General features: G+C 32.7%; 4 protein-coding genes across 4 annotated transcripts in view; 2 read left to right on the top strand and 2 right to left on the bottom strand.

Annotated features, from left to right (window-relative positions):
• The window catches only part of LOC128668025 (GATA zinc finger domain-containing protein 14-like), a gene marked incomplete at its 3' end in the record, with an annotated part of 15,940 nt that extends 6,853 nt beyond the window's left edge, over positions 1–9,087 (bottom strand). The window contains exon 1 of the mRNA XM_053740175.1: positions 8,866–9,087. Within this exon, the coding sequence (XP_053596150.1) occupies positions 8,866–9,087 (222 nt within the window). The remainder of the gene's footprint in view (positions 1–8,865) is intronic.
• A 294-nt stretch (positions 9,088–9,381) lies between these two features.
• On the bottom strand, positions 9,382–10,206 carry LOC128668024 (uncharacterized). The gene has a single exon (XM_053740174.1). It carries the CDS (start codon positions 10,204–10,206, stop codon positions 9,382–9,384), a length of 825 nt encoding a protein of 274 aa, XP_053596149.1.
• Positions 10,207–19,561: 9,355 nt separating this feature from the next.
• On the top strand, positions 19,562–21,535 carry LOC103576023 (uncharacterized). Its single transcript, XM_008556045.1, has one exon. It carries the CDS (start codon positions 19,562–19,564, stop codon positions 21,533–21,535), a length of 1,974 nt encoding a protein of 657 aa, XP_008554267.1.
• A 365-nt stretch (positions 21,536–21,900) lies between these two features.
• On the top strand, positions 21,901–23,583 carry LOC103576022 (ATP-dependent DNA helicase pif1-like). Its single transcript, XM_008556044.1, has one exon. The coding sequence runs from the start codon at positions 21,901–21,903 to the stop codon at positions 23,581–23,583; it is 1,683 nt and encodes a 560-aa protein (XP_008554266.1).
• Positions 23,584–24,127: the final 544 nt, after the last annotated feature.

Below are 24,127 nucleotides of genomic sequence, written 5' to 3'. Positions count from 1 at the left end.
GCTTCATCAACAAGATGATCAGCATGCACAGCAGGCCAAGTTTCGTTGCCTTAGGAGACGGAGGGATCTGAGAATAACAGCCTTTTGCATCCGCGATGCCAAAAACTCAACTTGCGGAGAACAAGTTGGGATTTTAGCCAATGCAGACACAAAAGTCTGTTTCATCCCTCCTAGGACGCCAACAATAAGTACGACAAGCTTGACACGGTAGCCTGGGTAGAGTTTGCCAATTTCAAACAGGAGATCCTGATATATTTTGTGTTTGTGCTCTTCTTTAACCGTGATGTTATACTCAGCAGGTGCTGAGAACTCGATAACATAAATGTCACGAGCGGTTTTATCAAAGAGCACAATATCAGGTTTATTGTGATCGATTTTCCGCGTTGTTGCGAATGGCACGTTCCAATAAATACGGCAACGGTCATTCTCAACAACTTGCGGAATATCTCCTGGCAGATAAGGCAGCACTGGTGTTTTATCGATACCGTGAGTATGTCTTAGGTGGTAGTAAAGTACTCGCAGAGCAGCATTGTGACGCTGGACATATGCATTTCTTGCCAGCACAGGACATGCTGACAACAGATGCATAAGCGTCTCAGGATGTTGCTTACACACCCTACACAAAGTGTCGGGTAGCTGCATCTGGAGCACTTTAGCACGGTATTCAAGAGTATTGATAACACCATCTTGGCAGGCAAAAATATATCCTTCGGTCTCAGACATCAGGCCAGCTGACCTGAGGAAGGAAAACGTCAGCTGCTCGGACAAGCCATGTTCACGCACGTGTTTAAAGAACACGCTGTGCATGGACTTGTCCATATGTGTGCTGAGCAGTTTTTGTTGCTCAGCATTGCTGATGACCCTCTTAAATTCCTCCTTAGGGAGTTCGATAAGAGGGTTTACTCTTCCAAGACCGAGGGATTTTGCCGCGTAGATTGCTGCCTTATATAAAAACGTTCCCTTATGCCTATTCTCATGACTATGAACAATTTGCATAAGGAAGTCGTTTTCATCTGCAGTGAAATTGACAACCTCGTATGTTATACCCAAAACCAAACGATCGTGTAGACACTCCAAGCTTTGTAAACCTCTCCCTCCGATGTGACGGGAAAGGTATAATCTGGTGATGGAGGATTTAGGGTGCATGCTCCGATTCATATTCATGACTTTGCGTGTCTTGATATCGAGATCTCTGAGTTCTTTTCGGGCCCATTTCAGAACACCGAAAGAGTAGAGGAGTACCGGGACAGCAAGCATGTTTGTTGCAGAGACTTTGTTTTTCCCGGAAAGTTCTGATGACCAGATTTTCCGGAGTCTCCGCACATACTCGCTGCAGAGAGTCGTTTTGATTTTCGAGGCGTCCTGCATAGGACTCCCGTCAATCCCTAGATATTTGTACGACTCTCCGGCGTCAAGATGGTCAATGACGCTCCCATCTACTAACTCGATATCCTCACGCACATCAGAACACTTACCCTTCACCAGATTAACGACCGCGCACTTGTCCAACCCAAAAGCCATGCCAACATCCCGGGTATACTCCCCTACAATATTCAAGGCTGTCTGAAGGTGTTCCTCATCAGAAGCATACACCTTCAGATCATCCATGTAGAGTCAGTGGGTGATCGAATACTTTCGATCATTTGATGGACCCACTGAGTATCCACGGGTGCGGCGTAGCGCAACAGATATTGGCAGCAGTGAGATACAAAACAGCAGAGGGCTCAGAGAATCTCCCTGAAAGACTCCTCGTTTGTACTGTACAGCTTCGGTTACACGTTTGTCGTTGCCACATGAAATGTGGAACCGTGTTCGCCAAAGCTGCATCGTACGCCGAATGCATCCCACTGTATCGCGATTGACCCCAAGGCATTTGAGCAAAAAGAGAATAAGCTCATGAGATGTTGAGTCAAATGCCTCTCGGTAGTCAATCCAGGCCATTGACAGGTTGCGCTGATAGCAGATCGCGTCTTGAATGACACAACGATCCACTAACAGATTCTCTTTGCAACCTGACAGGCCTCTTTTACTGCCACGTTGTTCGTATATCTGCTGCCATACAGGGTCTATCTCCTGCAGAATGCGATTATTCAAGATTTTGGTGAAAATCTTATAAACCGCATTCAAACAGGTGATAGGCCTGTAGTTTTTCGGGTCAGACAAGTCTCCTTTCTTTGGGATGAGCACGGTTCGCCCTTCTACAAGCCAGCATGGAATTGGTTCATTACCTCTGATGAACGCTGTAAAAATCCGGGCCAGATGACTATGGGTAGAAGTTAATTTCTTCCACCAAAGTAGGTTAATGCCATCTGGACCCGGAGCAGCCCAGTTCTTACCATTGTTCAGAGCTGAACGAACTTCTTCCACGCTGACTTCGGGGCTCTCTTCATCAGCATTGTCGTTGCGATGTTGTCGACAAAATGCTTCGAAGTCGTTGAGAGCTGGAGTGTCACGATTCACGTTCGGTTGATCACCATACAACTCGGACCAGAAAGCTTCTACTTGCTCGATGGATGGGGAATCGCCAGAAACAGATGTCTTAGGTGTCAGAAAGCGTGAAGGACTTAACCGAAACAAAGAGTTATCGGTAAGCCGCTTCAGCTTTTTCTCTAGTGACTTTTTAGCCGCAACCTGTTAAGGGAACCTTCTTTGATGTCAAGAAGATTCTCCTTATTCAGTGTGTGATGATGGTATCTTAGATGAGCCACGATACGGCAATTTTTTATTGCATCACACACACTGTGAGCATCACAGTTAGTTAATTTAATTATTTTATAGAACGTAGTCACTAATTTTTTTTGTAAGATTGAAAAAAAACGTATCATTATACAAAGAATCTTCAGAGTCGAGACACCTATCGTCTCATTGACAATGATAGAATAGGCGGAATCACTTATTTCTTGTATTAGATCTTCTAACATACAAGGACTGAGTACATTTTTTATAATCATTGTGCACTTTGTTTTATGGAGCCTTAATTTAGATCAAGTATCTGAATCATTACCTAACTTTGGCAGAATTTCGGCTAAGTGATTAACAGTTTGTAGAAATGTATGCTCTGCGATGAAAGCCGCGAGTTTTAATTCTGCAATCTTAGTTTTCTCAGGACAAATCGGTGTTAATGTAGATGTAAGTTTTTGACATGATTTCGCACACTTATCTGTCTCCACGGCTATTTTATGTTTCTCTGTACTCACGTGAGCTACCAAGTCCTTTCTGTGGGCTTCAAATTCGCTCGACAATACTTGCAAATCGCTCTAGTATTATTCGCAGGATCTGGGGAAATCCAATCTGTAAATAAATCATTATCACAAAATAGAGTCTCTATTTGATCACTATAAGTATTAATTTAATAATCATTTCAGCAATGTTACAGATAAACAGCTCCTCTAAGTAAGAGATTAGTTGGAAAATAACCTAAAGGAAATCTATAATTCAAAAAATACCCTATTTAATATACCAAAATTGTCACATATCATTTAACAAATTTACACATTATTTTTATTTTTAAATGCCTTACCCAAAGTAATAGTTACACAACTAACCTTTCACCTCAATGATTTTCAACTGTAATAACCGTATTAAAATTTTATTGATTAATTAAAAAAAAATAAAACCTCAATTGAAAACAAGACAACGTAGTAGCAATTTCATCGAGATATAGTATCAAAAGAAAATATTGACAGCTATTATCAATTGGGAGTTAAAAAAAATTTGTTGAATAAATTTTAGCCTACAAAATTTGAAAATTCGAATTATCAAATTAACATGAAGATTATACAGAAATTTATTTAACAAATTTCGTTTAACTCCCAATTGATATCGATCGTAAGTCATTTTTTTTAATCTATACCTCGGCGAAATTACTTCTACATTGTCTTTTTTTCAATTACGGTTTTGGTTTTTTTTTTAATCAATTGATAAAATTTCGGCACGCTTATAAGAATTAAAAGTCTTTGAAAATTTTTAAAGAGACGGAGGGTACTGTCTGAGAAAGGCCTCAAAATTGTTTAGTTAACTATAGCAAAGAACAAGATAAAAACTTTAGAAATTAAAAGGTCTCATACAATTGCTATTATCATGCACAAAAAACTTCTTTTTCAAACAATAACGAGGAAAAACAAAAACTCAACACATAAAAATCTGTAAAATTTTATAGAAAAAAAAATCAGATACTGTTGTTTCTTAATCATGAGTGTGACTAGATTAGATGTGTGTGAATGTGTCAATTAGTTAATTTTTGTGGTTCTGTATTTCGTGTACGTGCAATGCAGAATAAGCTATTTAAAACATTTATAAATATCTATAATTATATAAGATCTGCTTTTAAATAAGTTTGGAATATCTGCGATCGATGATGACCATTGAGGTAACCTATGAAAAACACATTAAATTTCATAAAATATTTTATTGTTGATGGTTTTTTTTATACATTTATAGTAGTTTCATAATTTTTACGAATTCATTTTATGACACAAAATGTAAAATAAAAGAATTACAATAAAATTTTAATACAAACCTTTCAATAAAGCATCACTTTCCCATATTTTTGAGAATATTTTTTATTTTTTGTTTTCGGCATCACTTCAATAATTTTCAATCGTCAATAGAAATCCAATATCGATGTAAAAAAGTTTTGAATTATTGAATAAACAAATAAAGGTGTCAAATCGTAAATGTAAGTGATCAGCTGTCAGCTTTGAGTCGATATTGGCCGTTAAGTTACATCATTATGCGGTTGACCACTAGATGTCATGATTATCATAAGATGATATTTGAATATATATAAAAGATATTTAAAGATTTGATTTTTCCAAGTCTTTAGACAAAATTTTATAGACCCCTAAACATTTGTCCTCCCTAAAAAAAACCCCGGCGCAATTTTTTACCCCTAAATTTAGGGGAAAAAACCTTAAGATGGCTACACTGATAATCATTATCATCATCATTATCATTATTATTATTATTATTATCTGTAATTTGTTTATTACAAATAATATTTTATAATCAAAATTTTTTAAATTGAAAAAAAGAGCCCTGAACTGCTTATAATTATTATTATTTTTTTTTTCATATTATTTAAAAAAAAAATAATATACAAAAAAAAGTTATCTCCGAGTGTCGAACGTGGGACCTTGTTTCTCCTAGACTTGTGTGCTACCCACACAGCCATTTAGAGGTATGATTTCTCATGTTCAAAAGTTATATAAACACTCGGATTGACGATTTAAATATTAAATTAATTAATTCATCATTTCATATAACCCTGATTAATTAATAAATTATAGTAAAATATGCAAATTAAAAAGAGAGAAAGAGAAAAAAAAATTATCTACATAATAAAGCCGATTCATAAGCCGCCATTATTTTAGCGCGCCTTTGGAGACGCTTCAGCTATTCTCGGTTTCCCCCTATGACTCGGACGCGGTTACATACGGACATGAGTTGCATATGTATGTGTGCTCCAGTGTTCCGCATGGTGGGAGTACATTTTCCCCTTTTCAGGCAGTCGAGTTCGGTTACGCTCGGTTCGCCTCGCCATCCCGAACACACGGACACGGATAAGTTTCATTGAGTGCTAGGGTGGGCCAAAAAGAAAAGAACTATTTTTTTTTCTTTAGTTGACGTGAAAATATTGTTAAAGATGAAAAAAAAATTTTGGTAAAGATTTAACTCTTAATATTAATATTATGAGGTGGCACTTCATGATTTTTGATTTCCCGTTCAAATTACATAGGTAAAAACAAATTTTTAGGTTTGAATTTCTAAATCTCGGTAGTTGCTCATTGTGCAAATAAGGTCAAGAAATAGGTTTGTAGGGAGTTAAATGCTCTACAAAAAAGGCTCCTATCATTTTGTGTTAAATCCACCTGTTCAAAATTTATTGGAGCATAAACTAAAATTTATCATAAATTTCGAGATCTTTTTTCTTTTCCGGCGAAACCATCAGACTCATCACAAAATATCACGTGATCTTTTTTGTAGACAATTTTATATCCTACAAATTAATTCTCGTAAAATTTTTCGAAATTTCGCATTTTTTTCTGGTTATTATTTTAAATGGGAAATCAAGAATCACGAAGCGCCACCTCTTAATATTAATATTAAGAGCTCAAACTTTACTAAATTTTTTTTATCATCTTGAACAATATTTTCACGGTAACTAAAGAAAAAAAAATAATTTTTTTTGTTGGCCCACACTACTAAGTACATGAACTTTGAAAACTACCCTATAAATAAAATATTTTAGTGGCAGCAAAGTCAGGGGATACCGACATGTACTTTGTCGATAAATATAGCTCTTATTAAAAAAAAAATTTAGGTACATAGAAGGACAAATTATACCGATTGCCATCAATCTTCAGTTCAAACTCAATTACTTTGTCATTTTTAATGAAATTTATATTGAATATTTCTATCAAATTTTTTCAGATGTCTCGAAAAAAATCCTGAAAATAGACCCACCGTAGCTGAGATTTTGTCGCATCCTTTTATTGAAGAAGAAACCGATAATAATTTCAAGGTAACAAAGTTTTAATATTCTCACATAGTATCCAATTAATCTTACAACAATTGGGGCGTCCCACGCTTAATCAGACCCCATTCTGCTTTTGCATCTTCAATTTCTTCGGAAATTTTTCATGTTGCCAGTATTTCAAAGAAATATTTGAAGAGAATAGGTTGTTGCCCGTTTTTCAAAAGTCAACATTTGATGTTTAAAGATAAAAAATCTTATCGAAATTCGATTCCGAAAATTTTGTACCGTTTGTTTTTCTCAGAGTGTGTTCACCAACAAAAATTGAAAAAAAAAAAAACATCCCTCTCAGTAAACATGAAATTTTCAAAAATTCCAAAAAAAATAGATCCTATCATTTGCCCATTAGGGTTTGCAAATTGCAGGGTGAGTGACAGTTTTTTAGAAAAAGTTTTCAAGAAAATCTATCGCTACCCGTTGTTTAGAAATCGACATTTTATAATAAAAATTTGAAAATTTTATAGAAAGACTCTTTCAAAAATTTTTTAGTTTCATATCCTAAAAATGTTGTAAAAAAAGAAAACTTTGAAAAAATAAAACGTCCCAATCGGCCCACTTTTCGCGAAGTTACGGACAACCAAAAGAAAAAAACGATTTTTTTTTAAAATCGATATTCCGGAACAGGCTGGACAAAAAAATTATAAAAAATCATGGAAGCCATTTCTAGTGCATATTATAACACAAAAATTATCAAAACAATCGGAGATACAAAAGCAGAATGGTCACTGATTTGATGTGGAATCCCCTATATGAAAATAAATAGTCAATTTTTAGGAATGGATGAAAAGTAATACGTCGTAATATTAACAGATTATAGTTATCCTACGATAAAAATGATCTGTCATACAGCTCAACTTAATTAGGGATTCGTTTTCTTAGATGTTACGACACTCCAATACAATATAAACCTCTACTGTTTTCATCTTAAGTATGAATATCCGGGTGATTAATAAGCATAGAATTAAAGATTCATGAACTTCAAGATAACTGAGTAATCATCCAACTTACTGATTTCAATATGTGTTTTACAGAACTCTATAAAAAGAACTTTATTTTATTCTATAAAGATTGGTACGAAACCACTTTAATTGTTAAAAATAAAATATGCAGAAACTGTCTAGACATTTTATGAAATACAAGCAGATCGTGTTGCGGTAACTTGTTTACACGAAGTATTACAACCTCCTATTAACTTTGTAATTAGTCTTGACTTTAATTCAAAATAAACTACTTTTATCTGAATTTATTAAAGTAATGATAGCTGTGTACTAACGATCGTAACATGCAATTAAGGTAGTTGTTCCGTGGATTAATTTAATTTTATTTCCGCTTAGAAAATCGATGGTTTTCAAAAATTTCGGGAAGTTATTGTTTTCACTCCGATTTTCGAAAATCGAGTTTTCATCAGATGTCGACGTTTTGAGGTCCTAGGAAGCTATTCTGGCTATTTTCTATAACTTTTAAACTATTATTATTATTATTATTATTATTATTTCTTTATTCTTTGACCATGAAGTCAAGACTTCTTGCGGCCGTCCATACAAAAATAATACATAGTATAGCATTTTATGAAAACAGTCAGAAGAAAAATAGATGTAATAATTAAAGATAGAAAGTGTACATATGTTATTAAAGTCCAAATTATATTTGAACAGTTCAATCAACACAAATGTAAATGTAAATCACTCAACCTTATTGCCTTTAACAAAAACTCAAGTAATAATGTAATATGAAACAATATGATAATGAGGAAAATAGAATGTCAGACTCTTAGTCAAATATATATATAAATATAAATATAAATAAACTCAGATATCGATATTAAGTATAAATTGCACAGTAGCTTATGATCTATCCACACTCAAAAAGTACTCGTAGGTTAATCTGCGAAATTCCACAAACGTTAGCGCCGACGTATATTGCACTGGTAGTCCATTCCAAACTCTGATCGCCGAAACAACAAACGATTTATCATATTTCGTCGTGCGACAGCTAGGTAAAGCTAAATAGTCCTGTCGAACATTACCTCTACTAAACCGTGGCTCTAAAGCACGTAAGTTCTGCCGGATTAATGGTTTTTGATGCAGATAAAAAGCTTTATAAATCAGGCACGACAGAAAGAACTCACGCCTGGACTTAAGTGATAGCCAGCGCAGATCCCTGTAATAAGGCGTTACATGTTTGAACCGTGAGATCTTGAAGATGAAGCGAACACAGGCATTCATTTTACGCTGAAGTCTGATGTTTCTTTGTCCAGAGATGTCAGTAAGCGCTGCCACGCAATAATCAAAAGTCGGAAAAATTAGCGTAGTGACTAGCTTTTTTCTCACTGGCAAATCAAATACATTACTATGCATTTTCAGCTGTGCCAGAGTCCTCATACTCTTCTTGCATATTTCGGCAACTTGTGGTGACCAGTTCAGGTTATCATCAAGTAGCACACCCAAGTACTTCACTGAATTACAGTATTCAACCGATTCATCGTTGACCCGAATTGCTGATACCTGAACATTACGGAGATCAGATAACTTCTGCGCCGTACCAAAGATCATTGCCTTCGTTTTGCCAGCATTCAGTTTCAATCCATTGTATCTGCTCCATTCAGAAATCACGGCAATTTCATTATTTCAAGTACCCACACATTGTTCAATATCACAGAGCTTACAGTTCAAATAGATAACCAAATCATCCGCATAGAACAGATGCTTACAGCATTTCAGAAGACCACCAAGATCAGCAACGTAAATCAAGTATAACAGTGGGCCGAGAACACTACCCTGCGGAACCCCACTCACAGTACTATTCCATGTAGAAATTCGAACACTGTCTACACGTACTGCTTGCGATCAACCCTTCAAGTATGAGACTACCCAGCTAACTGCTGTTTCATCAAAACCCAACGCTCTTAACTTGTAAATCAGTATATCAAACACAACCGAGTCGAATGCTTTACTAAAGTCAAAAAACACTGCAACCGTGACCATCGAACAGTCCATACTTGCGCGAACATCATCAGTTAGCTTTAAAATAACATCCTGAGTGTTGAGTCCAGGTCGAAAGGCTGTCTGATACTTATCCTCGAGATCATGCATGGCCAAATAGCTTGCAATTTGGTCATGAACACATCTTTCGAGAGCTTTAGATAGGGTACAGAGTAGCGAGATTGGTTTGTAATCTGAAAAGCTTTCTGGGCTACGTACTTTTGGCAGAGGCAGAACATAAGATTTCCTCCAGGCTGACGGAAAATCACCAGTTGAGAGAGAAAGGTTGAATAGCTCCGTGATAATGCACAAGAAATAAGGCAATAATATTTTGTACACCTTTATCTCAAATCCATCAGGTCCCTTTGAACTGGAGGTCAGTCTCGTTATTGCCCTCTTTACTGTTTCACAGTCAAGACGATTGAATATAAAAACACTCCTGCTGATCAGTACACATTTATCAAGACAATCATAATTAATTTGCCCATTCATCACTCCAGCAACTGTAACAAAATAGTCATTTAATCCACTTAGATCCAGATCAACACTTATATTAGACTCAGAACACTTAATTAGTCCCACTTGGCGAAAAGAATTCCACAAAGATTTACCATCTTTACAGTTATGAAATTGTTGATTAAAGTACTGTTTCTTTGCATCAGCAATTCTACATTTAATCACTTTTCTCATGTTGACATATTCAGTGAACGCAAATCCAGATCTTTTGTAAATCCTGTACAGTTTTGATCGCCGTCGCTGTAGAGTCCTGATGTCCTGGTTGATCGACGGTGCTGGCTGGTCCCGAATACTAATTTCTTTAAGCGGAGCAACTGTATCTATGACATTTCAAATGAAAAAGGATCCTTTTCTCCTTGATGATCGATATCTCAGCAACTAATGGTCGCACAGTAATTTAAAGGTCAGTTTGAGAAACTTGAGTAAAAATCTTACATGCTCCATTTTCAATGTTTTTGTAGTAAATTTTTTTTCATCCTCAATATCAATTTAAAAATCCCACAATAAATGGCCATTTTCTGGTTCATTAGTCAACTCATCGCTACTTTGCAAATAAAGATGGGAAGGTTAATGATGGAAGGATTTAACAGCTTGATATACTCCCAAAAACCTTGTAAATTTTTAGATTGATCCGCTGAATGGTTAATCCGGGCCGAGTGCTCAAAGTTTTGCAAAACAATTAAAGGAACAAGTTTTGTTCTTTAGTTTGTGTGATCATTACCATTTTTCGTTTATCGAAAAAAAATTTTTTTTTCTCTTTACCTTAAATTTACCGAATGACTAAAGTAAAAACGGAAGAAAATCCGAAAAAAATTAATTTTTTTATTTTGGTAATCATTACACAAATTATGGAACAAAAATTGTTCCTTCAATCGTTTTATAAAACTTTGAGCAATCGGCCTGGACAAACGGTTCAATGGATCAATCTGAAATTTTCCAAGGGTTTTTAGGAATACATTAAGCTGTTAAATCACCTGGCAACATTAACCTTCTCATCAATATTGGCAAAGTAACGATGAGTTGACTAAAGAACCAGAAAATTGCCATTTTTCGTAGGTTATTCAAATTGATATTGAGCATGGAAAAAAATTTTTTTACAAAAAAATCTAAAATGGAGCTTGTAAAATATTTACTCAAGTTTCCTAAACTGCCCTTTAAATTACTGTGCGACCATTAGTTGCTGAGATATCGATCATTAAGGAGAAAAGGATCCTTTTTCATTTGAAGGCTGATATCTCAGCAGCAAATTATCGTACAGAGAAACAGATACAGCCAATTGTAGCTGAATAAATTTTCGAAACAAGCCGTGAATCAGTTTCTTCGAAAAAAATTTTCCCGGCCCCGTAGACCTAAAAAACGAAACCAAACAATTTAGAAAAATTTTGTCTCTACCTATTTCTTATATTTCCGCAAAAACCGTGGCTCAAAAAATTATTTTGCTGAAAAATCTTTAAACTAGAAATTTCAAGCTTTAATTGGCTTTTTTTATTTTTTCGACACGATCATTTTTCACGAAAATACAGACTTCCAAAAATCGCTAAACATTTTATAACATTTTCTTGTTCCTTTAATTTGTTGGATAAGTGTATAATTTATCAAACCTTAAACCATTTTAAAAAATTTCAAATGTACCAAAACAGTAGTGCGAGGTGGCAACAGCGCTTAATTATAGCCAGATAGGTGCGGAAAAATACAAATAGGCACATAATAAAAAATATGACCAATAAATGAATTTCATAAATTATTCTACTTTTAAAAAAAATTAATTACAGCTACAGTGAACGGTGTTGCTACGACCACTTCTCGAATACTATTGATGTACCTTGTCACGTAACGATTCAAAATTATTTAATTTTAATTACTTGTAAGTTGAATAATTTAATTTTACGTTTGAATTTGAATCGTTGCGCGGGCATTCCGCTATTTCGCCGGTTGAGACAGCAGTCCGTCCACAGTGTTGGCGCATGCGCGCAACGTATGAGAGAGCACGCGTGTAAAATAATTTTATTTATAATTTAAGAATATAAACAATTGATTTTTGTTAGTTATAAGTTTTTGTTTAGGATTTTGAAACCGTTGGGATGCATAATCTAGCGTTACATTATGCCCCAACATTTGGTTGATATATTATTTTTATTAAACTTGTCATCCGATTATGGACGTCATTTGATGTTTTGGGAAAAATATTAATCGCCGGGTAGGGGAAAAATCAATACCTAGGCTATATTCTCAGCGTCAATTCTATGATCTTAAATAATTATTATTTAAATTATTGGATACGATGAAAATATGCATATAGTCCTATAATAAAATTTAGATGAAATGTATGTGGGCCAAACTATTCGTAACGTGATTGGTTAGACACAGCATATAATATACATAAACGACACAATAATATATTCATGACAGATACTATATTATATTTATATATTTATGTATATTTGTGTTATTATGTGTTATAAATAATTAATATATGGGGTGCGTTCCACTTGACGTTCGCAACGCCACGCTCACGTTTATTTAGATTGGATTTTGAGGCGTTTTGAGCGCTGTGAATGCTTACTGGACGCACCCATGCTGTCTTCGAAGTACAGTCAACATCCGTTAAGCGTGCGTCCGATAACGACCCGCCTCTCTTGGATTCTGATGGTTCGCCCGGTGCACTGGGGTGCCTGCTATATACCCGGGAAAATTTAAATGCATAATTAAATACGTAGTAAATAAATGAATAACCAATAAAAAAAAAATTATAGTTTAACAAGTCTGCTAATTAGAGTAGAATTCAAGTAAACAGATTTTTGTATCTCAATTATGAATAACCTTTATAAATAGATCATCAATATAAATTATCAGAAAAAGTCGATTGTTAATTAATAAGAACCATAAATAAAAAAAAAATTTTTTTATCAAACTGCACGTATAAAAAAATTTATGCATGCACATTTACTGCAGATAGAAAGTATGATACAATCGATTTACATTTATACCAGCATACATGTTTCGCGCACAAGCTTATGCGTGCGTCGTTTTTTTCATGTATTTATTTTAAATGTATATTTCATGTCGTTTGCATAATTTTTTTGCTGTCGACCAATCACGTTATGAATAGTTTAACTTTATATATATTGCATCTAAATTTTATTACATAACGATTTTTTATTAATCAATAATCGATTTGTTTTTTATTTATATTGATAAATAATCGATACTATTTACAAAGATTATTTCTAATTGGGATATTAAGATCTGTTCATTTAAATTTTACTTTCATCATCAGTATACTTGATAATTCATAGACTTTTTTTTTATTGGTTATTCATTTTTTTTATACTTATTTCATTATGAATTCAAATTTTCCCGGGTATATAGCAGTCCTTCTAGTGCCCTGGGTGGAGGATCCAAACACACCATAAAGCGGTTACTCAACGGGCTTTAATTGGAATAGGGGCCTAGGTGGCGGTATAATAACGTCATATGGTGACCTCTAGCGATCGCGTCTGAGAGACATCAATTACAGTTTGTGGTCTTAAAAATATTTGACCAAGTCGTTCTTTCGTTCGTCAGCCTTCGGTGTGATCAGTCGCTTTTCTGAAACATTTATTGTTGTGCAAAAAATCTTATCATGACTCGTGAATCGTTGTTAGCATCTTTTACATTGGATGCTGAAATAAATGCGTGGATTCCTGGGGATGAAAGCATGTAAGTATTTTTTTATTGCAATTAAAACTAATAGTTACTTATAAAATATTTTTAAGTCTGAGATTAATTAAGGGTTTGGAATTTTAATCATTCGTTTTAATTCATCTTTATTGGTATTTTAGTGAACTTCGTGGATACGTGGACTTAATTGAGGGTATGAGGACTGTTAATACCGGTCCTGTTAATCAAAAAAAGGCTTCATCACTTCTAAAAGTTGTGATTACCAATGGCAGCAGTTCCAGAGTCCGTGTATTGTTTTGGGGAGAATTGGCAATCAAATACTCACCGTTGATTCAGGATCGTACTGTAAATATAATATTTTTACATTGTTATAGATTGTAATGTCTAATTTTATCATTATTATAACTTCGATTATATATATATAGATTATAACGCTCACGTGAGGACGCTCAACATTACCCAACCCGCGCTACAAGAATAAAAATGAATTAACTGCTCAAGTGGAAATCGTTGTACTTCCAGGAACGATCATTACCATTGAAGACCAAAAATTTGAAGATGCGACAAATGACGCTAAAGAAATTCCTGAAGTTAAATTAGAGGACGTCATGGATGCAGATGGAATGATGTGTGAGTAATTACATTAATATTATAATTGAATAATATAACATTGATTTAATTTTCGTTCTTTTAATTATTGCAGATGTCGAAGGATATCTAAAGCAGCCCTTTTTGAAAACCTCTGCTTATGGTGGCAGTTATGGGGCAGGTGTGATAGTTAAGGACGCTTACAAACTGCAAGTTAAAATTCTTCGGTACGATGAAAAAAAGGGATTCAAGAAAGGTAGTTTTCTTCGCCTGTTGGGACAACTTTCTGTAAACTATGGTAAATAAAATAAATAATGTTGCTTATGAATTCAAATATTCTTGACAGTATGAAATTATAATTTTCTCTTTTCCTAATTAAATATAGATGGTGCTCCGCAGTTTGTAGTTCAATCAAATGATAACATCACTCTGGATGAGGAAAATGCGGCGTTATTGGATAATGAGCTTCGTATTATTGGCTTCCAAGACCGAAGCGAAAGCATGATGGATTTGCTGGAGGGTTACCGAATAAAAGAACTCCTTTCGACAGTTAAACATTATCTATCTCATTCTACCTTTCAAGTAAATTTTATTTTTTGAAATGTCTAAATTTGACATTTTCAATTTTTGTTTTTTTAAATTTAATTACTTTTCTTAAAAAATAATAATCTTCATATGAATCAGCTTGATTTACGTCAAAATTTGAATTGACCATGATTAATTCATTTAAAATTTTATGATCACTTCATTTTCTTACATTTTTTTTTAACATTTGATTTGCAGTCGAAAAACTTATCTTTCGTTTAATTTTATTAATAGTTATTTTTTATTGATTAATTGTCAAATCATTTTAATTAATATGAAGATTATTAATTTATTATTTTTAACCCTTTGCTACAACTATCATGATACATTCAATAACAACTTCATTGACTGTACATTTAAGACAGTGATTCATATAATGAGACTGAGATTTATGGAATAATTATAAAATAATGACCTGATTAGTCAGTAATTATTATTTCTAAGATAGTGATGTAAGCCCCAGTCAATAAGTGATAATTGAATATATCTATACACCAAAAGAAGCGATTTCTTGGCATAAGAAATTTTTTGCAGTATAAATTTCGAAAAAAAAAAAAATTAAGACGAAAAATTTATTAGCTACAAAGATTTTTTCTTGCTAAAAAAACAAAAATTTTTCACTTTAAGATTATGTGTTTTTACATCGTATCAAAAAAAATATCTTGAGGTCAGTAAAAATTTCCTTACAACATAAATTTCTTACACCAAGAAATCTTTCTCTCTTTGTACGTAGTAACATTTACTTTTATTATGACTTTTTCTTAAATCATTACTACTATTGCATCATTAGTCATATCCAAGAAAGAACAACTACTATTTAATCTCATTTTATTTTTATGCACGTAAAAATTAAACTTAAAAGTACCGATGCAATCAATCCGTATTTAATACATATTAATAAGATTAATACTGTTAGATTAAGAGAATTGTGACCTGATTATTGCTCCGTAAAATGTTTGTAAGGTTTCAGCCAGTAATTTACAATTTATTTTACTCATGTGATATATTATTCATTAATTATATATTAAGCAATTTATGTAATTCGATTGTTAATGAAGGACACCAAGTGTCTAAAAACGTGTTGAAGATATGTCAATGACTGTTACTGAAATTCTTTCAAAGAATTCGTCTGTTTGTATTTGTCATAACTGTAGTAGTTGTATTTAATGTTGAATAATGTTAAAATTTAATTTATACTTTTCTTAAATAACATGCAATAAGTCAATGAATAAAAAAAAATATATGCAAATGCAATTAATTTTCTTTAAATCATTTCATCTTCCGTTCCTTCCTATAAATTATTATAAAATCAATTATTATCATTATTTGGTTTATTTTGCCTTATAATTTGTTATTATAAGATTTTTTTCAGAGGTGTATCGATAATTACCCGTTCAGTAAGTACCTACTTTCCCTTTACATTTTGATCCATTATGAATAACATTATTTTTTTTATTTGCTACTTTAAATCGGTTATTCTTCATTTTAACGGGAGCGCATGTGCACATTGCACTTTTCAGCTGATTGGTAACGGCACGTTCATAGTAAGCAACCAAAAGGTGCAGTTTGCGCATGCGTCTCATCAAAATGATAAATTTCTTCATGCAGGAGGGTCCGATGAACTCGGCCATACACACGACATTCATAAGGATGTAAGCGCATGCGTCGTACTTATTATTTTAAAGAGAAGGCATTTTTACTATATTTAGGACGCAAATAAGGATGGCGCTACAAATCGTATATTCCTTGAGGGAGATTTGAAAAAGGCTGTATTTGCGTACCAAATTGGCATTGTATTTTTAACGCTATGCTCATAAAAGATTGTACTTCTTATATTCATTTACTCAAAAAGTTTTCTTTCGTTTTAACGCCTAATCGCAGTCGCGGATTTCTAATAAATGAAATCAAAAGTATCTGAGTTTATTTTCTTCCAAATTAACAGCAAATATACGTCAGTTTTTGTTTTTCAGTTTTCTAACTATTATCCATGCCTGTTAAGTGCCTGTCTGGTAAGTAATCAAAGTGGTAATTAGAGATATACTTTAGGATGTTGGAAGTTAATGATAATAATAAACTTATGCTGAAGTGAATAATTTAGCCTCAAAATTGAACAAAAATTTACTGATATTTAAATCGGAAATATATTTTTATATTAACAATAGTACATTATCATTATTTATATCGCATAATAGTTGATAAAAACATTATTTTGTCATTTAAGAACATCGCTTATGGTGATAAAATTATTTTTACTATTATTAACCGTTGAAATAATTTTGATACATAATAGCTGTGTTTTGAGAAACGAATCGTTTAAAAACGATACTAGCTCGGCTATTGATATACAAACTTTTCGACTTTACGTAAGTATCTTTACAAAGCAAATGATATCAATTTATTATACTTATATATTTATAAGTATAATGAATTGAAATCGTGCAGTTCATTTCTATAATTTTATTGATCTAGAATAATTCGAGGTTTATAAGTGATGAATCAAATTTTTTCAACCGATAAAGTTTATGAATTCGTAATATTCTACTTTTTTAAAAAACTTGATTAGAAAAAAAATGGGTCACATTTATCTCATTATTTCTAACTTCTTCAGTTATTTACTTTCATTGGCATACGATCATCGAATAAATAATTTGAATTATAATATTCTATCACATTTTGCTTTTTTTAAGCGTTATATCACAATAACTCTAAATGATATGAGAAAAAAATTAATAACACATTCAATGTGAAATTATTTATCGGCTTAAGTGTAAATAAAAAAAAAATTTAATTCGCACAAAAAGAAAAAATATATATATTTTTAATTGTTTATAATTTTAAGCAAAAACAATTTTAATTCATTATTGAGAATCACATGATAATTGTCAGTAGCAGTAAAGAAATGATAGTTTATGTTATTTTTGGTCTGAATATAGTTCTTCGATTGTCTATTTGACGATGATTTAATGAGAAATAAAAAATTTCAATTCACCACAACACTTAAAAAATTCTGTTAAAAAAAGTTCTTAAGTAACTAATTGTTATCGATATTGAACGTACAAAAATGCATTGAATGTTAATTGTTTTTATTATAATATTACTTATTTTGTCATTAATACAATGAGGTTAAAATGAAAATACTTAAATTCACAAATCTTTTAATTTAATAGTGTAGGTGACCGTAATGAAAGTAATTAACTGTACAAAAAATGGATCACAAGAACATAATTGTGAGGGCGTTTGAAAAATTAATTATTTACAAAAAATTTGACTAAAATAAAAAAAAACAAAAATCAGCTTAAAATCAAGATAACTATATTAATATTTATTCAACATTAATAACGAAATATTTAAAAGATGAAAAATAAAATGTCATGATATATTTTACCGTGATACACGAACATAAACCGTGTTCGAGCCTCGCAATTGTGTTCCCAACGATGCCGGTATTACCGATGTTTTTTCTTTTCCCGCCATTATTTTTGTCATTCTAATTTAATTTTTTTTTTTTCAGGTATATCCAGTGCAAATTAAAATTGAATAAAACGTAAACTACCTTTAAGAATAAAATAAACTAACTGCTTATAACATAATATTTACAATAATAAAAGATTAAAATTTTACATTGAATGATTATAAACGAATATTAAGAAAAACAAATCACAAAAAATCGAGTTGCTAAAAATTGTGAACCAGACAAGAATAAATGATATACAAAACGGATAAAATGACTTAAAATAACTGAAAACTTGAATAAATCAAGATGATTAATAAAAACAAGCACTAACTATTTATATTGTGAAAACAAAATACTAACTTGAACAAAATTAGAATTCAAAATACTAATGAACAAATTTAAATCACTATTCTCAATTTTTAAACTATTATAATTTATATTGAAAGGCTAAGATATTTTATATTTGTAATATATCTTCAACATATTTCAAATTTAATTTACATCTTTATTGTGTATGGATTGCGAGTATACTTCGTATATTATCCACATAAATTATAAATTCCAATTTCTTATAATTAGATGCAATATTTGATTTGTAATATGAAATATTAATAAAATATATTATTTTATAATACACTCTTTTTTTTTATTCACCCATCTGCATCATTAATTTTTAATAGAATTCTTTTTTGAGTAAACAGTTTCGTTTATTGTATTTCATTCTTAATATTAAATAGTAGATTAATAATGGGTCGTAGGAAAATTGAGCGAACACCAGCCGAAGAAGAGGAAATTAAAAAAGCACGACGTGATAAACGAAATGAGCTACGACGTCAACGTCGAGTGATGACAAATAACACTCTACATGAACATGGTGAACATAATTTAATTACGTCTAACAATTTATGTTCGCTAAATATTACAGATACGCTATTAAATGTCAATGAAAATAGTTCTATACATAATGTTTTTGACATGCCTTCTATATCCACTAATTCAATACCATCACTATCAACGTTATCTCAGGATCGGAACTTTGAACATAATTATAGTAAAACAGTACCGATTAGGCCGACTGTATCGTAGAGTTGGTGTTCCGAACATAATTATAGTAGAGTAACAGATGAATCTTGGAACGGAGTAGAATCAAGCCCTGAACCCTCGATTCAAAATAACCCTCTGCGTCGAAATATCAATAACATTAACAGTATAGATACTATTCGAGAAAATTACATAGGTGAAATGAACATAAATTGTCGACATTGTAATGCAAAACATTTTATTGCTGAAGCGTTAGAGCCTTTACCAGAATTTCCGACATTATTGAAAGCCTTATTCGAAGGTACTCACGAAAAGTCGAAAAATTTTTTTGATCGTATTCGTAATTTTAATAGTTCGTTTCCATTCGCTTCGTTTAATGCTAATTTGGTTGATTTATCATCTCAAAGACGGGGTCTATATTGTTTCAAAATTAAAGGGCAAGTATATTATCAAATCAATACTTCATTATATCCATCTTTAACTGAATCACCAAGCTATGGCCAATTATTTATTGTGGATTCGACTGAAGCTGTAGAATATCGATCCCAAAGAAATGTGGATTGTGACAGAGGCCTCTTACAAGCTATCGATACGACAATTCGTCAACATAACGTTTTCGCTAAATCCTACCAAATGATGAAGGATGTACTAAAAGATCAATCAACAATTAATCCAAACGGCGACACCGTTGAACCTGAGTTGAATTTAATTTTTACATTGACACAGGGTATGGACATTAGACGGTACAATTATCAGAGGGTAAATGAAGTTGCCGCAGTTTTCTCTACGAATGCGGATGGTGAAATACCTGAGTCTTATGTTACAATTCAAAATAAAACATCAAAATCATTTCAGTATTTAAGTACCATGGACCCTAACACTGAACCCTGGGTTTATTCTTTATTTTATCCTTATGGCAATCAAGAATGGCATCAATTTATACCATATGCGCGTAAAACCAATCGAAGAGTAACGCGTGCAGATTATTATAAGTACAGATTAGCTATTCGAAATAACTTTAACGTTTTTTTAATGGGGCGACGTTTATCTCAACAATGGATAGTTGATAGTTATGTTAAGATAGAGAAAGATAGATTAAATTATTGTAAATTCAATCAAAAAAAATTACGAGCCGAATCGTATCAAGGCCTATTAGATCATTTACAAACACGAGTCAATAATAATACTACAAATTCCAATATAGGTAAAATTGTTATTCTACCATCGAGCTTCACTGGTTCACCACGTAATATGCTGCAACATTATCAAGATGCTATGTCCATTGTTCGTAAATTTCGTAAGCCAGATTTATTTGTGAGTATGACATGCAATCCGAAATGGCGTGAAATTACTGAAAATTTACTACCAGGACAAAGTGCTTCGGATAGACCTGATTTAGTTGCCCGTGTATTTGATATTAAAAAGGATGCTTTGATTCAGATGATTGTGAAACAAAATCTCTTCGGTGAAGTTATTGCTTACAACTGGGTTATCGAATTTCAAAAACGGGCATTGCCACATTTGTATATGTTAATAACATTTAAAAACGGTTCTAAAATAACAACTCCCGATGGTGTCGATAAATTCATATCTGCAGAAATCCCAGATCAAACAAGTAATCCTACGTTGCATGATATCGTTACAAGAAACATGTTTCATGGGCCTTGTGGAGATTGGTGTTTAGTTAACGGGTCATGCTCAAAAAAATTCCCGAAAAGTTTTCGTAATGAAACAACAATGGATGAAAATGGATATCCTTTTTACCGTCGACGAGACGAAGGAATAACGTTCTCACGAAACGATGACATTTTTGATAATCGCCAAGTAGTTCCATATAATCCCAAGTTATTAGAAACTTTCAATTGTCACATCAACGCAGAAGTTGTTTCTTCTATAAGGGCCGTTAAATATTTATATAAATACGTATGTAAAGGCCATGACAAGGCAGGGATAACAATAAATGGAAATATACCAAATGCTAGAACTGAACCGTTAACGAATCAAAACCAAATATCTCATGATTCGAGTGTTAATATAATTAATCATGATGAAGTACGAGACTTTGTCGATGCTCGTTATGTTGGGCCTGTTGAAGGCGTTTGGCGAATTTTGTCTAAACCATTACAAGATAAAAGTCACTCCATCATACGCTTACCTGTACATTTACCAAATTAACAAAGTATAACAATCAATGATGACTGCAACTTCAACGATCTCCAAGAAGCTCTACAGAAGCAAACAATGTTGATAGATTACTTTTCGTTGAATCAACGTGATCCATCTGCCCGGCAATACATTTACAGTGATATTCCACATCATTACGTGTTTAAAAAAAATAATGATACGAATGTTTCATGTTGGCAACCGCGTAAACGACACTTTAACGTTATCGATCGTATGTATTCTGTTAGTCCCTCTCAGATTGAATTATTTCATCTCAGATTGAATTATTTCATCTTAGATTGTTATTGATTAACATCAAAGGTTCAACAAGTTTTAAAGATCTTAGAACGGTAAATGGGGTCATCTACGATACTTATATGTTAGCATGTTTAGCAGCCGGGCTTATTGAAGACGATCAAGAATGGAGACGAACATTAAATGAAGCGGTAGTATGGATGATACTACGACAATTACGTTGTTTATTCATTCGCATACTAATTCATTGCCACCCGCTTCATCCAGAAGAACTTTGGGAAGAGTTTAAAGAAGCTATGTCTGAAGATTTTTGTAGGCGTTTAAGTGCAGAAGACGGACAGAATAAAGCTTATGTGTATATTAATACTATGCTCCACCGAGAAGGTTATAGTCTTTCGGCATATCCCAGTATGCGGCAAATAAACGAAATCGAGGATTTAATAGACGCAGAGTCATTACAAATTCCTACATTAGATGAATCCCAATCATATTATTGTAAATTAAATGTTAATCAAAAAGAAGTAGTAGATTTTGTTCTAAATTTAGTTAATAATAAAAGAAGTGATGATCCTCATTGTGTTTATATAGATGGTCCTGGTGGTTCTGGTAAAACATTCATCTACATTACATTATGTCACATAATGAGAAATATGAATAAAAATGTGTGTACAATGGCTTACACAGGTATCGCAGCTACTCTTTTACCCAATGGAAAGACAGTTCATAAAACTTTTGGCTTACCCGTTCCTATGTTTTCTGATTCGTCTTCACACACTGTACCTAATTCATCACAAAGTGAATATTTAAAAAATGTAGATGTTTTTATTTGGGATGAAGCCCCGATGTCACCCAGATACGCTTTAGAAATAATCGATCGTACTTTACGACACATTATGAATAACGATATTTTTTTTGCTGGAAAGTTAATGATTTTAGGGGGTGAGTTCCGACAATTACTTCCAGTTCAACTTCATGCTACCCGTACTGAAACAGTTAATTTATCCATAAAATTCAGTTCACTGTGGGCTCATTTTCACAAATTTTCGTTAACCCAAAATATGCGTGCATTGCCAGAAGAAAAAGAATTCGTAGAATTTTTACTGAACGTTGGTAATGGAAGTCTTAATGACTTAAATGATGAACTAGATTTTCCTGACGCGTGTTTTATATCTAAAAATAATGATATAGTTGAAAATGTGTACGGAAATATTATCAGAGGAAAACGTTACGATGAATTAACAAAAACTGTCATTTTGTCGGCTAGAAATGTAAATGTAGATGTGATAAATAAACAAGTTGTTGAACTTTTAAATATGTCCACAGAGAAAATTTATGCGGACATTGAAATTTATGTTGACAGTACCGAAAATTGTGATAATGGGAATTTCGACGATGCTATTTTACCGGAATATTTAAATACTCTAAATCCCCCTAATTTTCCTCCTTATGAACTACACTTAAGACAGTACACAATAGTAATGCTGATTAGAAATCTTAACTTAAGTGAAGGATTATGTAATGGCACAAGGTTAATGATTTCAGATTTAGGTCTCAATGTTATACGATGCAAAATTTTAACGGGTGACAAAACTGGCCACATTGTTTTCATTAATAGAGTAACATTATATTGCGAGAACGTTTATCCATTTTCTTTTAAAAGAAGACAATTCCCGATCAAAGTAGCATTTTGCATGACAATAAATAAAGCCCAAGGTCAAACTTTTGAAAAAATTGGGGTTGATCTTACCAAAGACGTGTTTAATCACGGGCAATTGTACGTAGCTTTTTCTAGAGTTCGAGCTTAGGTAGCATTGCAAGTGTATTTAAATAAAATAAAACTTAATAAATCGGTTAAAAACTTCGTTTTTAAAGAAATATTCTCATAATTTATTACTTTTTATTATAATCGTTAGTTGTAATTATCCCAATTTTAATTTTACTATACAATGTCGTACTTCACGCACGTGCTTGCGCGCGCAACGTACACTAGTATGAATAAATAGTTCATACACTTAAATAATTATCGATGTATCATTCAGGCGTCGCGAAATTATCTTTATAATTTATATTTTTATTTAAAACTAGGCCCAGGGCTAGAAAAAATAATGATAATAATAAATAAGGGAGACGAGCGTGCCACAAGGGTGACGACCAACAGGTGGAGGATAGAGTAATTAAATCAGAAAGATACGGGCAGTTATTGTGCACGGACATTGTCCTCTGAGAAAAATTGTGTAGAACTGCGTTTTATTATTTTTGCTAAAAAAAAAAAAAAAAAATAATAGCCGTTGATAAGAGTAGTTATAATTCACCGGGTGAATTAACGTATATTTTTCAACTTATATTATT

Source organism: Microplitis demolitor, chromosome 6, assembly GCF_026212275.2.
Source record: "Microplitis demolitor isolate Queensland-Clemson2020A chromosome 6, iyMicDemo2.1a, whole genome shotgun sequence".
Lineage (NCBI taxonomy): Eukaryota > Metazoa > Arthropoda > Insecta > Hymenoptera > Braconidae > Microplitis > Microplitis demolitor.
This window is presented reverse-complemented; position numbering and strand designations above follow the sequence as displayed.

Excerpts from the sequence above, each read along its gene's own strand:
- LOC103576022 (XM_008556044.1), top strand. The coding sequence starts at position 21,901 with ATGTTAGCATGTTTAGCAGCCGGGCTTATTGAAGACGATCAAGAATGG.
- LOC103576023 (XM_008556045.1), top strand. The coding sequence starts at position 19,562 with ATGAACATAAATTGTCGACATTGTAATGCAAAACATTTTATTGCTGAA.
- LOC128668024 (XM_053740174.1), bottom strand. The coding sequence starts at position 10,206 with ATGAGAAAAGTGATTAAATGTAGAATTGCTGATGCAAAGAAACAGTAC.